Source organism: Syngnathoides biaculeatus, chromosome 2 (genome assembly GCF_019802595.1).
Source record: "Syngnathoides biaculeatus isolate LvHL_M chromosome 2, ASM1980259v1, whole genome shotgun sequence".
NCBI lineage: Eukaryota > Metazoa > Chordata > Actinopteri > Syngnathiformes > Syngnathidae > Syngnathoides > Syngnathoides biaculeatus.
The window spans coordinates 4692743-4706849 of NC_084641.1; the positions used below are offsets into that span (position 1 = coordinate 4692743).

Consider the following 14107-nt stretch of genomic DNA (forward strand, 5'->3'; position numbering starts at 1 on the left):
CTGTCGAAATGACCTGCTGCCATATAGCTTTGCTAATTTTGCAAACTGATGCAGCCAATTAAAGTGATCACAATTGAAAATAAAAAAATATACTTTTTAGTTTCAGATGGCACCTTTTAGAGTGGCACAAGCATTCAGCACAAATCATGCTTGGACCCGACAACATTCTCCTGAATAAGGCCGTGGATGGGGACTATCTTGCTTCCAACAACCATCTTCTCGGGTGAATTTATATGCGAAATTATTGTGCTGCTCTTCTCTCATGTTCATTTGAGCCTTCAGCTTTTTTCTTTTCTTTTTTTTCTTTTTTTGGGGGGGTGAAGTTCAAGAATAAACAAAGTGGAATTAGCAAATCGTCCTTCTTGTGCTAATGAAAGCTGTCACATGCTCTCGCTCTTGTTGTGGAAACAAGCGGCCACTTGTGTGTTTGTGTATATGTGTGTGTGTGTGTGTTGTGTGTGTGTGTGTGTGTGTGTTGTGTGTGTGTGTGTGTGTGTGTGTGTGTGTGTGTGGTGTGTGTGTGTGTGTGTTGTGTGTGTGTGTGCGTGTGTGTGTGGGGGGGGGGTGTCTACAGTGTAAATATGCTCATAAACTGTTGCCATGTTTTCCTTTCGCAGCTTCACCCTCGAGTGTTGAACATCCGTCTGGATTCAATTTAATCGGCATCTTTTTCAAGCGTGCATGAGTAAGACTTCAAGCTTGGGCATCTGCTTTCATAAAACCGCACGCGGGGACACGCGCTGGTTGAGCACGTGTTCTGTGCACTTCTTCAAGTGGAACCTGACACTTCAAGACGGCAGTCCACTGGAGCCCAAGTTTTCAAAACTGAAAGACTTGGACTCAAGACTCGAATTGGATTTAAAGACTTAATTTTAGTTGACACATGATACACTGCTATTAACAGATAAAAACTGTATAAATTGAAGCGGGACAGTGACGCACCTGTAGAGTGTTGGCTTTGCAGTTCTGAGGACCGGAGTTCAAATCCCATCCCCGCCTATGTGGAGTTTGCATGTTCCCCCTGTACCGGCGTGGGTTTTCTCCGAGCACTCGAGTTTCATCCCACATCCCAAAAACATGCAACATTAATTGGACACTCTGAATTGCCCCTAGGTGTGATCGTGAGTGCGGCTGTCTGTCTTAATGAGCCCTGCAATTGGCTGGCAACCAGTTCACGGTGGACCCCGCCTCCTGCCCGTTGACAGCTGGGATAGGCTCCAGCACTCCTGTGACCATTGTAAGGATAAGTGGCTAAGAAAATGGATGGATGGATGGATCATTTAACCACTTTTTACACACACTGTAGTTCATGGTGGCACATCTAATGGAGGAAAATGGGATAAAATCATATGAAGAAGATATTACAAGACTCTTCTGGTAGTTTGGCAACTCGTAATCAGACCTGCAAGTTTATTTTTTCTCCTACATTTCCAAGGCACTTGAATGATTCTGAATAGGATGCCAGAGGCAAAGTCGTAATGATATTGACCCCATTTGACCTTTTGCATGCCTTTTTTTCATTTTTCACGATATGATCATCGGAGGAAACGCTCGGCGTTGCGGTCAGAGGTCGAGAGACTTTCCCAGGCTGAAGTGTGTTTCCCAGCACGGAGGGACATTGTGCATGTGTGCGTGCGTGTGCTTGTATGCGTGCGTGTGCTTGTATGCGTGTGTGTGTGTGTGTGTTGTGTGTGTGTGTGTGTGGTGTGTGTGTGTGTGGTGTGTGTGTGTGTGTGTGTGTGTGTGTGTGGTGTGTGTGTGTGTGTGAATTTGAGAGGGGAAGTCCACAGCTCAAGGCTCTGTTTCTGATGTTCACACTTGTTTGCAGCAGACAAGTGAGGAGACATCTTGACATTTTTTGGGGACAAAATTGCAGGAAATGGTGACAGTTGCATTTTTTGGGAGGTTCTGAAAGCAACTTTTGCCTTCACACTCACATTCATGCAAAAAGTGGAAAGTGCTGCCACTTCTGTCGGGAGATGAGAAATGTTTAAATTGCACAGCCCCGTACTTCATCTTCACAGCAAAAACAAGGACGACTGTCACAACATTTGCATGAGTGGGGAAACCCATGAAACTCTCTAATCCGAAACTTGCACATAATTTTGAGGCTCGGTTGAAATTGTGGCAATTGTTGCCATCATCATATCGCAAAGATAGAGAGCGAGGGTCTGCAAACGGCCACTTGAAAGGGATTGAAAATCAAAAACAAAATGTCATTTTGAATTACTTCCCTAGTTTTTCAAATGCAATTTAAAATGTGATGATGATTATGATGCTTCTTTAACATTAAAATAAAACCTTTTGGGTCGGGAGGAGGAACAAGTTGGCACAAAAATCATATCAACCAGGTCAAACAAAAATTGTAATTGGCTATTATTTTGCAAAATCAGTGTTTTTGACACTGAAATGGGACTTTTTCATCTGGGTGGAAAAGTGACTGCACGCTCCATGTGATAAAATGATGAAGGAAGACAGAACGGAATCAAACAGACACTGATTGTTCGATTTGAAAGTAAGCATCAACCAAGCAACTTTTTTTGTTGTTACATGCAGAAAAAAAAATGTCTTCCCGATAGCAGGTCATTGATTCCATAAATGCAACACACCATACTTGTTTATTGAGTATAGCTGGAAAAAAAAAAAAAGTTAAACTGTTTCTGTGGCTCCCAGTGTGCTTTGTTTTCTGTGGTAGATGGCTGAAACGGTTCTGCGAATTTGGGGTTGTCGACCTCTGGCATGCACGTACGCACACACAAGACAGCAAAGGACCACTGTTAGGGTTAATGACCCCAGAAATAAAACGCCATGTTCACTCCATTTTAACTGCTATCATAGATAATGATGTGGCTCACATACATACACGCATGCTTGCACACACATGCACAAACACTCACACACACATTCAGTAATGCACAAACACTGCCCTTCTACAACACTTTAATGCTCATGTTGTCACTTGACTGTGATTTTCTATGCTGGCACACTCCAGCCAACGTGTCCTCTCCCATAATTTCTGGGAAAATAATTTCCGGTGAAATGAATAGAGACACTTTCAAAATTCAACCCAATCTTGCATGTTTCGTAATCAATTCAAACCAGGAAATCTTCAATCCGTTCAGCCTATTCTGGACATCCAGGGGGATATTTTACGGAAGCCAAATTTCTAAATTAAGAGCAATTTTACTTATTGTTAGCTCAATAGCATAACTGCCAAAGTCATTTTGAACTTCTTTTTCTGTGAGTTAGGGTTAGGTCGTCCCTTCCCGGTTGGCCACAGTGTGTCCTCCTTTTCCATGTAAGCCTATCTCCTGCATCTTCCTCTCTTACCCCAACTGCCCTCATGTCTTTCTTCACCACATCCATAAACCTTCTCTTTGGTCTTCCTCTCGCTCTTTTGCCTGGCAGCTCCATCCTCGGCTACCTTCTTCCAATATCCTCACTCTCTCTCCTCTGGACATGTCCAAAGCATCCAAGTCCACTCTCTCTAACCTTGTCTCCAAAAGATCCAACTTTGGCTGTCCCTCTAATGAGCTCATTTCTAATCCTATCCAACCTGGTCACTCCGAGCGAGAACCTCAACATCTTCATTTCTGCCACTTCCAGTTCTGCCTGGTGTCTCTTCAGTTCCACCATCTTTAACCCGTACATCATGGCTGGCCTCACCATATAAACTTTGCCCTTCATCCTGGCAGAGATTCTTCTGTCGCATAACACACCAGACACCTTCCCCGAGCTGTTCCAACTTGCTTGGGCCCGTTTCTTCACTTTCTTACCACACTCACAATTCCTCTGGGCACTTGACCCCAAGTATTACAAGTCCTCTACCTTGCTATCTCTTCTCTTTGGAGTGTCACTCTTACCCCTACACTCCTCTCATTCATGTGTATACATTTTATAAATCTTACTTTGACTAATATTCATTCCTCTTCTTTCCAGTTCGTAACTCCAACCCTCTAAGTCTTCCTCCGCCTGCAGATCACAATGTCATCTGCAAACATCATGGTCAATGGGGATTCCAGTCTAAACTCATCTGTCAGTCTACCCATTACCACAGCAAACAGGAAGGGGCTCAGGTCTGATCCCTGATGCAGTCCCACCTCCACCTTAAATTCTTATGTCACGCCTACAGCACACATCATCACTGTTCTGTTCCCCTCATACATGTCCTGTACTATTCTAACATTTTTCTCCGCCACACCAGATTTATGCATGCAGTACCACAGTTCCTCTCTTGGTACTCTGTCATGGGCTTTCTCTAGGTCTACAAAGACACAATGTAGCTCCTTCTGTCCTTCTCTGTACTTTTCCACGAGCATCTGCATCTGTGGTACTCTTTTTAGGCATGAAACCATACTGTTCCTCGCAGATCCTGACTTCTGTCCTGACTGTTACCTCCACTACTCTTTCCCATAATGTCATTGTGTGGCTCATCGACTTTATTCCTCTATAATTCCCACAGCTCTGCACATCGCCTTTGTTCTTAAAAATGGGCACTAGCACTCTTTCCCTCCATTCCACAGGCATATTCTCAGCTTCTAGAATTCTGTTGAACAAGCTCGTCAAAAACTCCACAGCCAACTCTCCTAGATAGTTCCATACCTCCACAGGAATGTCATCAAGCCAACTGCCTTTCCATTTTCATCCCCTTTAGTGCCTTTCCAATTATATAATTGGTTTATGGATGCTAATTTTAAATGTATTAAGCAACGGAGTGATGTTAGGGATAATATCACAAGACAGAATGAACTAACTGCAAATTCACAAATGACCAGTAAAACAGAAAAATATTCTACTGTCACCTTTTTTATGCCTTTGGTGTTGGTATGTAAGACACCTATCCAGATACATTTCCTAAATTAGGAGATATTTTCCTCCTCCTAGTACATTTCTCGGCGTTTCAACCCATTTAGACTTTCAGACTAACATTGTGCATTTTAACCTTTTCATCAATTCCACAGCATTCAAGTTTGGCTTCATCTTTTCGCCATTGACATCCAAGTTCTACAGAAATGATGTGCTCTACTTATCAGTATTATGATTTATTGATCTGAGACTATTGGCATGTTTGCAGATAAGTGCCAACATTGTCATCTTCCTGTGCACCAACATGATCGGGATCTGCACCCACTACCCTGCCGAGGTCTCCCAGAGGCAAGCCTTCCAAGAGACCCGAGGATACATCCAGGCCCGAATTCACCTGCAGAGAGAAAACCAGCAGCAGGTGCATGCACACGCACACGTGCAAAGGATGCGCGCAAGAGAGCAGCTCATTTGTTTGCCTCAGCGTTTGCGAGTCAACAATATGCTTGTGGTGCATGCGACGCGCATCTCCAATTTTTGGCTACCACCTTCCCACGCCCACGCCAACGTGGCCCCGTGACTCGTTGCATCGCCTCAACGGAGGAAACGTGAACCCTCACCCCCTCGCTCTCACTTTTATTTCCTTTCACCAATGTCCCTCAGGAGCGCCTCCTGCTCTCAGTGCTTCCCAGGCATGTTGCCATGGAGATGAAGGCTGACATCAATGCCAAGAAGGAAGATATGATGTTCCACAGGATTTACATCCAAAAACATGACAATGTGAGGTAAAGCCACCATACGTGTGTGACAACAACGGTTCCTCGCATGTTGCAGTGGAACCTCGAGTTGCTGACAACTATTTCTCAACAATTGGGGTTCATAGTTCAGTATTATTTTTGGCGTTTGGTGTGGACAAACAAATGTATCAGTCTCATGGTTCTAGTCTTGCACTGAGATGATCATCAATGCCATCTATAACACTCAGAAAGCTAAAAACTCATCATCTTCACTGTGGCATGAGGCGGAGTACCTTTTCAAGGCGGACGTTTCGCCTCCGCAGCCACGTTGATGCAATACCAGATTGAAATTAGTTTGTGACAAAGTACAATAACATCCATGTCCATTTTCAAGCTGCTTATCCTCACAAAGGTCGTGGGAGTGAAAACTGAAGGAGGCACTGATGGTGTAGTGGGACATACGCCTGATTTTGGTGCGTCCAGCAGTCGATCGATTGTCAGATGAAGGTCAGATTGTAGTCTGCTTTATGCCTGAAGTTAGCTGGGATAGGCTCCAGCTTTCCGGCAACCTTTGTGAGGATAAGCGTCAAGGAAAATGGATGGATGGATTGAAGGAGGTGTGCTGTCCTTGCACACATTTTCTGAAAAAGTCTGAACTAAGAACTAAGATACTGTAAAAGGGAAACTGCTCAAGCTAGTGTTCTGAAGTGCTTCTCATAAATGAGTAAAAGATCTGCACGTTGTCCAACCGTCATTAGGCACCACGCAGTTCACCCAAACTACGCACTTGTCTTTGTTTCATTTCTTTGCTCTTGATTACACCGAGAAAAATGAGAAGGTGCTCGCTGGTGATAGTGTGAGCAATGCAATACAAAAAAAAAAAAAAAAAACAAATAAACATGGAGTAAATTGCTCAACAGAGCAGTTCATCTTTTAAATGACAGCAAAATGTCCACTTTCTGATTAGTTTTTTCTTAACAGAACGGCTCAATTTATCATGCCAGATGAACTAATGATTTCAAATATTAATCATCAAAAAGAAAGAAAAAAACCACCCGAAGGAGAAATTCCTCCTTTTATTGTGGAAGAAGGCACTTCCTCATTGACAAGTAGCGTCCTCCTTCTTTTTCCCCTCCCTATTTCAAGTTAATGAGCAATAAACTGTTATTTTTATATTCCATGAAAATAGTCACTTATTTCTATATTTCCCTACGTATTTCAACCACACGTTGATTAATTTTTTTTTTTTTTAAAAAGGTTAGTACAATAGAATTGGGCATCTGGAATGAATTCATTGCATTTCCAATGGTAATCATGACGGGTTCAGAACGTTTCGCTTACAAACAGCTTCACAGAACCAATTTGGTTTGTAACCTGAGGTTCCACTGTACCCCTTAACTGACTATCAGTTGAAAGTATTGATTCCGAATACTGTATAGCAACAAACGAGGGACTGGTTGCCAATCAATTTCAGTTCACATGTAGACAAAGACTCATTCTTACTTATGGACAATTTCACAAAGCCAACACGCGAAAGCATCGTTGGAATGTGAGAGGGGAAAAACAGAAATTAAAATGCAAACTACTAATGTTGGCAAAGTTCATTTTTATGCAGTTCATATTTTCAAAACTGTGGGTTTAAGGCAATTTCGTTGAGCCAAGCAGAAGCGGAACAACTCATGCCAGTTTTGGATTTACTCAAAATTAGTAAAAAGTTAAAAAAAGTTCCAGTCCCTCCTTTGTCTCCGTGCGCCCGATTGATAGCCGGCAAGCAGTCGCTTGTTACTCTTGCTAATTGCTGGCGGTCGTGTTCCCGCGCAGCATCCTGTTTGCCGACATCGAAGGCTTCACCAGCCTGGCGTCTCAGTGCACGGCGCAAGAACTCGTTATGACGCTCAACGAGCTGTTCGCCCGCTTCGATAAATTGGCATCGGTGAGCGCCCACCCGCCTGCTGGCGCAGAGCTCCAGCCACTCTCCCAGGAAATGAAGAGGCATTGCGCGACTCATCAGCATCACTACACATGAGTTGATGATTCAACTCAGTTTTTGGATTGGATTTTGATTTGATTATATTGGGGATAAAATTAGATGAGATTCGATTATATTTGGGTTTACATCATTTTCAATGAGATTAGATCTGGTATTACTTTATATTATGGATTAGATTAGATTAGATTAGATTAGATTAGATTAGATTAGATTAGATTAGATTAGATTAGATTAGATTAGATTAGATTAGATTAGATTAGATTAGAGGCCCTGTTGCTCAGTGGTCAGAGCACTGGTTTAGTAAACCAGGGGTTGTGGGTTCGTATCCCACTGGGGCCTCCACTCCCTGAGAAGGGTTACGTCAGGAAGGGCATCCGGCGTAAAAATTGTGCCAAACATATGTGCGTTCATCTGAGATGACACACTGTGGTGACCCCGAAAGGGACAAGATGAAAGAAATTTACTAGGTTAGACTACATTAGATGTGGGTATGGGTTATATTATGGAATATATCACATTTTCATTTATATTAGATCTGGGATTGGATTTGATTGATTTAATTTGAAATTGCTTTGGGTACCACATTCACTTTGATTCAATTAGGGATCATGTTCGATTAGGTTTGATATTAGATTTGATTTTAGTTTACATATATTACACAAAATTTGTAATTTGTTAGATTAGAGTTCATGTTATCTTTGATTCAATTTGATTAGGTTTGGATTCTATTCAAATAGATTCAATAGTATTGCATCAAGTTAGATTGTGGATTATATTTGGGACTATATCATATTTTGGTTTGTATTAGATTAGATTTGGGACTCGATTAGATTGGACTAAATTTGAGTCGATGAGCTATTGGACCGGATCTGGGATTACGTTGGATTGGATAAAACTGCCACTATTACCAGTGTGACAAGTAGGACACCACCCATCGCAGTGAATTGCAATTTCTTGAATGTGGTGGCCGCTCAGGAGAACCACTGCCTACGGATCAAGATCCTGGGGGATTGCTACTACTGCGTGTCGGGGCTGCCAGAACCTCGGGCTGACCACGCCCACTGCTGCGTGGAGATGGGCGTGGACATGATCGAAGCCATCTCGTAAGTCGCTCCTGGTGCCTCACAATCGACCCGAGTGTGTTGTCATCCGTTCACTCTAGTTCCATTGCAGTCCAGTTGATTTCAAGTCCAGTGCAATACGATCGACTTCCCTTCTACATGTGCTTGCGTGCTCAGACTGGTGAGAGAAGTGACCGGAGTCAACGTGAACATGCGAGTGGGCATCCACAGCGGGCGCGTGCACTGCGGCGTGTTGGGCCTGCGCAAGTGGCAATTTGACGTTTGGTCCAATGACGTGACGCTGGCCAACCAAATGGAGGCCGGCGGGAAGGCCGGGTCAGCACCGCCGACCTCGCCTGCCCTCCGGAGCCAGGCGGCTTCCTGACTGCAATCGTGTGTGTCTTTAGGCGCATCCACATCACCGAAGCTACTCTTCGCTACCTCAACGAGGACTACGAAGTGGAGCCCGGGTTCGGAGGGGAGAGGAACGCGTACTTGAAAGACAACAATATTGAAACTTTTCTGGTGTTGGGCTGTAGCCAGAAGAGGGTCGGTCCCATTTCCGAAGGCTTTTGTAAGCATCGGATGCCGCGCTCACCCTGCACTCATTTGGACGCTTGTTTTCAGAAAGAGGAGAAAGCCATGATGGCCAAGATGCAGCGGGCGCGTGCAAATTCCGCCGAGGCATTGATGCCGCGTTGGGTGCCTGACAGATCTTTCTCTAGAACCAAGGAGTCCAAAGTCTTCAGGCAGATGGTGAGATTAAGCTATGGTTGGGGGGAGGCATTATTAACTCACTTGTCCTTTACAAAGTTTTCATAAAGTAAATACATACCTACATGCATACTGTACATACTGCCATTTACTGGTTATAACTCTCAACATAATTTGAAATATCTACCTTTCTTCAAAATTCAATCTGATAATAGACACAATGTAAACTACTCAAAACGTGTCATGGCCATTTTAATTCACTTTATTATTAATGAAAACAACAGAAGGGAGTTTTTAAGCATAGAATTAGCAAATACATTAAATATAGCCACATGGAATTTATGCAGTTTTGACACTCCCAATGTACATCAAAACAACAACTAAAGTATTTTAAAAATAAACAAATAACATCAAAGAAATAATCTACTGAAATTGTAATTCCCTATAGTCAAAAGTGAAAAATGATGCATTCTACTGAAAAATAAATGTGTCCTGTAAAAGTATATTTGAGATAAGGAGTACCACAAACATTTCTAAATGTGTAACATTACCAGTCAAATGGCATGATTAGATTTCATGATAAAGTCTAATTTTAGGAAGCCGTGCTGTGTTCCCAGTGTTCCCAGTGGTGTGAATGGATCTTTTAAATAGGAGTTAACACAGAAGCAGTCAGATCAATGTGTCTGCCTACTTTGCTTGTTACGAAACAAAAACGTTTATTTGAGCCGCCATTTGTACCATTTATTTCCTGAAGACGTAAATGGCACCGAGTGGAGTGGATCCCATGATGTTTGTATTTTACTATAAAAATTTCTTTAAAAAATTATCATGTGCGATATATCTATAAAGGTTATATAGGCATGAGGTTTGTGTTACGGCATACCGGTCACTGGTCTGACCATCTCTCACAGAAATCTCGCCATTTTTGTATTTTTCTTTGTCCCAGGGCATCGATGAAGCATCCACTAAAGACAAGTGAGGTTTTTTTCAAAGTTTTGTCGCCATTGTTTTAAAAAATATATATTTAACACGCTGCGAGACTCATTCTGGCTTCATTTCGTGAATGTTGTCACACGTACCCGCCAGCCGCTGTGCACAGGAGGCACTGAACCCCGAAGATGAGGTGGACGAGTTCCTGGGCCGAGCCATCGACGCTCGCAGCATCGACCAGCTGCGCAAAGACCACGTCAAGAATTTCCTCCTCACCTTTCAAACCACAGAACTGGAGAAAAAGGTGGGTGCGGCCCGCCGATCTCCCGGGCATCGTCCCCAATCAACCGCGTTGTTGTCGTTGTGCGTGTGCGTTCGTACATCAGTACTCCAAAAAGGTGGACGACGGCTTCGGCGGCTACGTGGCCTGCGCGCTGCTGGTTTTCTGCTGCATCTGCATCATCCAGAGCATCGTCTTGAAAAAGTAAGGAGCTTCTCGGCTTCTGCTTGGACTCTTGATCTGTGGAGCAGAACTTGGTGACACTTAAAGATCCATGGGAATGATCAGTGTTTGCATTTTGTTGCTTTTCTTCCCTCTCTTCCACAGAACTCCACTGATGCTGGGCCTGTACATTAGCATCTTCTTAATCCTCAGCAACATGGTCTTCATCTCTTCCATGTACTCCTGCCTTGAAGTAAGCAGCCCCTGCTGGTATTTGTGCAGACGTCCTGTCAAATTGCGGCGAGGCTGAATAAGATCTACGGTTTACCCCGAAATCGTGATAAAAATGTCGAACTTCTGGTAGTAATACTGGAAAATTTTATGATGGTTATTAACGTATTTCATGAGTGGCCTTTTTTGTTGTTGTTTTCATTGGCCAGATGAATATTCACTTATTACAGGGTTAGGGTTGCATTGCACTCCAGTACTTTGTCAATCTCAGCAGTATCAAATGATCATAAATAGAATTCTGTCCACGGCGATGCCTTGTGTTTGTTCCGTCTTCCAGGTGTTCCCGGCCGCCTTCCGGAGGCTGACCACGAAGATTGTGCGGTCGCGTGCCAACAGCACACTGGTGGCCATCCTCACCATCCTCCTCCTCTTCATCGCATCCTTCGCAAACATGGTACGCTTTGGCAGGCTTCTATCCACAACTAGTTAGATGTCGGTCACGCCCGTTATCAGGCAGCACGGAGGTTGCTAGTTTTGACACCATCAGCTTGATTAGAGAGAGTAAATAAAATGATCACAAGAAAAAACAACACATCTTTGAAAAAATAGTTATGCAAGAAACAAATGCATGAACGCATCACAGCTAACAATATCACAATCAGAAAAACAAGGTGAGGAGACAAAAAGTACTCATATAACTTTACTCTCCGCACAAAAAATTAGTTATTTTTCATCCAACAGCCAACCACTCCCTTCGAAGCCAACATCTCCTTTTTAGTGTTTCAGCTCCTTCCCCTCCCTGCCTCTGGTAAATGTCTCCCCCTTGTGGGTCAGTTATGTTATGCAGATACATTTTATCCAAGATGAGACTGAGGGTGGGAGCAGAGAATTAAGGGCCACTGCAGTAAAGTGGAGACTGTGGAGAGCTAAGAAGTTCACAAAAGTATTTGGTGTCTGTTTGTAATTATGTTTGTGATGATGGTCAAGCTCTGTTGAAGCCTCCCAATGAATGCTTCCTCCATCTCATGCTGCTGCCGGTTGCCCAGCAACGGTGCTGTTGATTGTAGTTGTCTGTTTTGTGTGTGTCTATGTGTGCGCGATTAAGATTTTATCCCCTGTGAAACAGCATCTGTTTCACTTTGACTGGAATCTGCTGAGCTTTGCTGATGTGAAATTCCTGCTGTACTAGTTTACGTGCAGCAGAGCTGACTTGAAGGACTGTGTGGCCGAGGAGCAGCGGAACGCGACGCTGGCCCTCTGCCTGCTGCACAACCTCACCGAGACGGCCAGGGATGGCTGGACGTTCTGCTCCGCCCAGGCGGTTCCCTGCCATTTCCCAGAGGTCGGTCTCATTTGGTGTCTTCCCGTGGTCATCGTGCCTGCATGCAGCCTCTCGGAAGCTTTTTGTTCTAGCCGTTGGAGTCGTTAAAAAAGCCCATTGGACCAGCAATTGGTGATTTAATAAAAGCATATCAGATAGATTGAGGACATTTAAAATGTTGTAGAAGAGGCTTAAATGGATCCCGGAGCACATGGTGATCCAATGCAGCCATCTTAAAACCACTGCAGTTCTGCAGTAGTTGAAGGGTGGACGCATTTTTTTATTGGTGGGGAGGGGGGTAGTACCACAATACGCTCGTCTGAAAGATGGGAGAAAAACGTTAGCGTCACCCTGCCGGCGCGAGAGACAAACAGCAAGAACCTGTATTACATACATTCTTGATGTGCAGAGTACGATTAAACTCCAATTTTTTTTTAAATGCCACCCAGGTTTTTTACTCTCTACATTGGTTTTAAATATCATTTCAGTAACAGTTTCTCTCTATTGCCTTCAGGACCGATAACGCAAACCTCTTTTTTTTATCCTGATTGAGCTGTGAGAAATTCACTGGCATCCATGACATTGTATCTAAATTGAGAGTTTTGCTATTGGACAGTTTGAGGCAGGTGACAGCGAAGTGGCCCCCAAACCTTTTAATGTTAGTGTACAGTATATAATTTGAACAACAGATTGAATTTAAAAGCCAAAGTCATGGAAAATAGTGGCACGCAAGTATTTTTTCTACGCAACAATTGCCCAGTTGATTTTGAGGATTGTTTGTTGAAAATTCACGTTTGTAAAACATATTGAAGTGAAGAAAAGTTGTAAATTTGGAGCGTATATTTTCTGCCAGAATGAACAGTGCGAATGTATTTGTAAGGGAAGCAGACAACATTAATTTGGTTACTCAGGCTACATAAAATCTCATCCTTGAGTTAGACACCTGAGTGACATTTGGACCACGTTATTGTGCAAAAATTGACTGGAAACACCCAAAAGACAGACCCCACGTGTAAAATGTAGAATTGGAATGAAAGCTGAAACGCCTTCAGGGAGCAAAGTAGAGTCGAGTTGCCTTCAGTCAAATTTGGTGCGTCTGCGTCTAACCGTCGTGCTCGGCCGCAGTATTTCAGCTACAGCGTCCTGCTGACCCTGCTGGCCTGCTCGGTGTTCCTCCACATCAGCACCATCGGCAAGTTGGCGCTCATGCTCCTCATCCAGCTGGTCTTCCTGCTGGTAGTGGAGTGGCCTCACGTCATCCTGTTTGACAACGCAGACCTGCTGCGCAAAGTCAGCGCGCTGTAAGTCCACCCAAACTGTCACCCATGACTCGTTAGGTCTGTATTTGTCTTTTCATTTCTCATGTGTATACTATATATATATATATATATTATTTTTTTTTAAGTTTGTTACTCTTCAGTTGAGCTTGGATCAAAAACACAGTCAAAGAAACCCCCACATTTTCTTGACTTGCAGCCTCCTTCATCATGCAAACACACTCACTCACTTTTTTACTTGTATTTATTTTTTTCCAATTTCGCTTCTCGGATCACAGAATTCAAACCTTCACAAATTTAAAAGGATCATTTTCCACTTCAAATATGGCATTGTTAAGACAAACACGAACAAACTAAACTCCTGTTTCTATACAAAAATCACATGATGCAAAATGGAAAAAAAAAAAGCACAATCATCCAAACTTTTAGGAAACATTTTTTTTAAACTTTCTTAATGTGGCTTGATGCATTTGAGAAGGTTTGATCCCTAATGTCAGACTCATTGCCAAGTGACCATGAATCAATAAAATGAAAAGTCATTCATTTCAGAAAGAAATACTAAAACATGGAAATTTAAACTAAAATATTTTTATTACAGGGA

At 43.1% G+C, this 14107-nt stretch overlaps 1 protein-coding gene and 1 non-coding gene across 2 annotated transcripts in view; both read left to right on the top strand.

The window, feature by feature from the left end:
- The window catches only part of LOC133505046 (adenylate cyclase type 6-like), a 47253-nt gene that overhangs the window by 24413 nt on the left and 8733 nt on the right, over positions 1–14107 (top strand). Inside the window, exons 4-17 of the mRNA XM_061827919.1 lie at positions 5075–5224; positions 5467–5588; positions 7362–7473; positions 8506–8633; positions 8769–8927; positions 8999–9140; positions 9219–9347; positions 10252–10280; positions 10392–10539; positions 10622–10719; positions 10843–10930; positions 11246–11362; positions 12098–12250; positions 13355–13530. Of these exons, the coding sequence (XP_061683903.1) occupies positions 5075–5224; positions 5467–5588; positions 7362–7473; positions 8506–8633; positions 8769–8927; positions 8999–9140; positions 9219–9347; positions 10252–10280; positions 10392–10539; positions 10622–10719; positions 10843–10930; positions 11246–11362; positions 12098–12250; positions 13355–13530 (1751 nt within the window). The remainder of the gene's footprint in view (positions 1–5074; positions 5225–5466; positions 5589–7361; positions 7474–8505; positions 8634–8768; positions 8928–8998; positions 9141–9218; positions 9348–10251; positions 10281–10391; positions 10540–10621; positions 10720–10842; positions 10931–11245; positions 11363–12097; positions 12251–13354; positions 13531–14107) is intronic.
- Positions 7797–7869, top strand: trnat-agu (transfer RNA threonine (anticodon AGU)). Its single transcript has one exon. It is a non-coding gene; the product is annotated as a tRNA-Thr (tRNA).